The sequence below is a fragment of the Mus pahari genome, chromosome 12 (assembly GCF_900095145.1).
Source record: "Mus pahari chromosome 12, PAHARI_EIJ_v1.1, whole genome shotgun sequence".
NCBI lineage: Eukaryota > Metazoa > Chordata > Mammalia > Rodentia > Muridae > Mus > Mus pahari.
The window spans coordinates 18,330,798-18,332,129 of record NC_034601.1 but is presented as its reverse complement, the minus strand read 5'-3'; the positions used below and the strand labels follow the sequence as shown (position 1 = coordinate 18,332,129).

Below are 1,332 nucleotides of genomic sequence, written 5' to 3'. Positions count from 1 at the left end.
GAGAGAGAGAGAGAGAGAGGGAGAAGGAGAGGGAGAAAAGAGAACTAAAGGCTGGCCCTGAGCACATGGAGAGAGAAGCTGGAAGGGAATGAGAAGAGAGGGGAAAGAGGAGAAGAGAGCAGAAGCAAGAGGAGACGAGAGAAAAAGAGAGGAGAGGGAGTAAGCAGCCCCTTTTAAATTGAGTCAGGTACACGTGGCTGTTGCCAGGTAACTGTGGGGCGGGGCCTCTATTAAATGTCAACAATTATAGTATCTAATATCTGGGAAAGACTTAACCCATTGTAATATAAAATGGCATCATCAGTTGCTAAGACTCTTCTTCCTTCATCTACAGCCTGGTACCAACCTAAGGCACTCATCTTACTATTTCCTCTGTAGACCGCGACGATGAGGAGGCCTCCAGGCTTTTCTCCTTTCCGGACAGTCAGCGAACAAGAAACAAAAGAAGGAACAACTGTAAGTCCACCCTACATTGCCAGTGAGCAAAAAGAGGGTCATGGCTAGTTGCATGAAAAGCAAATCAAGGCTAAGAATCACCATGGTCATAAGCATTGGCATGACCATGGCCATTGGTCCCCAAAGAAGCATGGCCTTGGCCATGGACATCAGAAACCACATGGCCTTGGTCATGGACATCAACTTAAACTTGAAAATCTTAGTCACCAAAGGGAAGATGTCTATGACCATACACATGCAGTGGGTCATGGTTATGGTGATGGTCATGATCACAGTTACCTTCTTGGTCATGGTCATGTTTCACAGTCATGGTCATGGTAAGCAAACAAACAAAGACAAAAACAACGTAAAGCAGACTGCCCAGAGAACAGAGCCTTTGGCAAGCTCTTCTGAAGACAGTACTACATCTACACAGATACAGGGGAGGACAGAAGGGCCCACCTTGAGCCCTCCCCGAGCCCAGCCAACTGTTACCTCTTCTGCTTTTCAGGACTCAGATTTCATTGAAGGTGTGGTAGCTACCATGCCACCATATGACACTGAGGTCCATGATGATTTGATCCCTGATATCCATGTACAGCCAGATAGCCTTTCATTTAAGCTGATATCTGATTTTCCAGAAGCAACTTCCCACAAATGTCCTGGGCGCCCATGGAAGCCAGTTAGTTGGAAGGATCCAAACATAGAAATAACAGAATTGTCTGATTTTGATCTCCTTGATGCTCTTTCTTAACTTACACAGCCTAGGTAGCTTTACAAATGCTTTCCCAGNCTCTCTTCCTACTGCCCGAGCACAAACATTGTGACCTAAGTCATCCAGCCACGGTGACCAGAACAGCCTGCCAATGGGACTTTATAAATCCCTGTGGACTGATT

General features: G+C 46.2%; 1 protein-coding gene across 2 annotated transcripts in view; it reads left to right on the top strand.

Annotated features, from left to right (window-relative positions):
• Kng1 (kininogen 1) overlaps positions 1-1,326 on the top strand; it is a 23,045-nt gene extending 21,719 nt beyond the window's left edge. For both annotated transcript variants that reach the window (XM_021209830.2, XM_029544719.1), the window contains exons 10-11: positions 379-456; positions 947-1,326. In XM_021209830.2, coding sequence (XP_021065489.1) covers positions 379-456; positions 947-1,189 — 321 coding nt within the window. In that variant the 3' untranslated portion in view covers positions 1,190-1,326. The remainder of the gene's footprint in view (positions 1-378; positions 457-946) is intronic.
• The last annotated feature ends 6 nt before the right edge of the window (positions 1,327-1,332 follow it).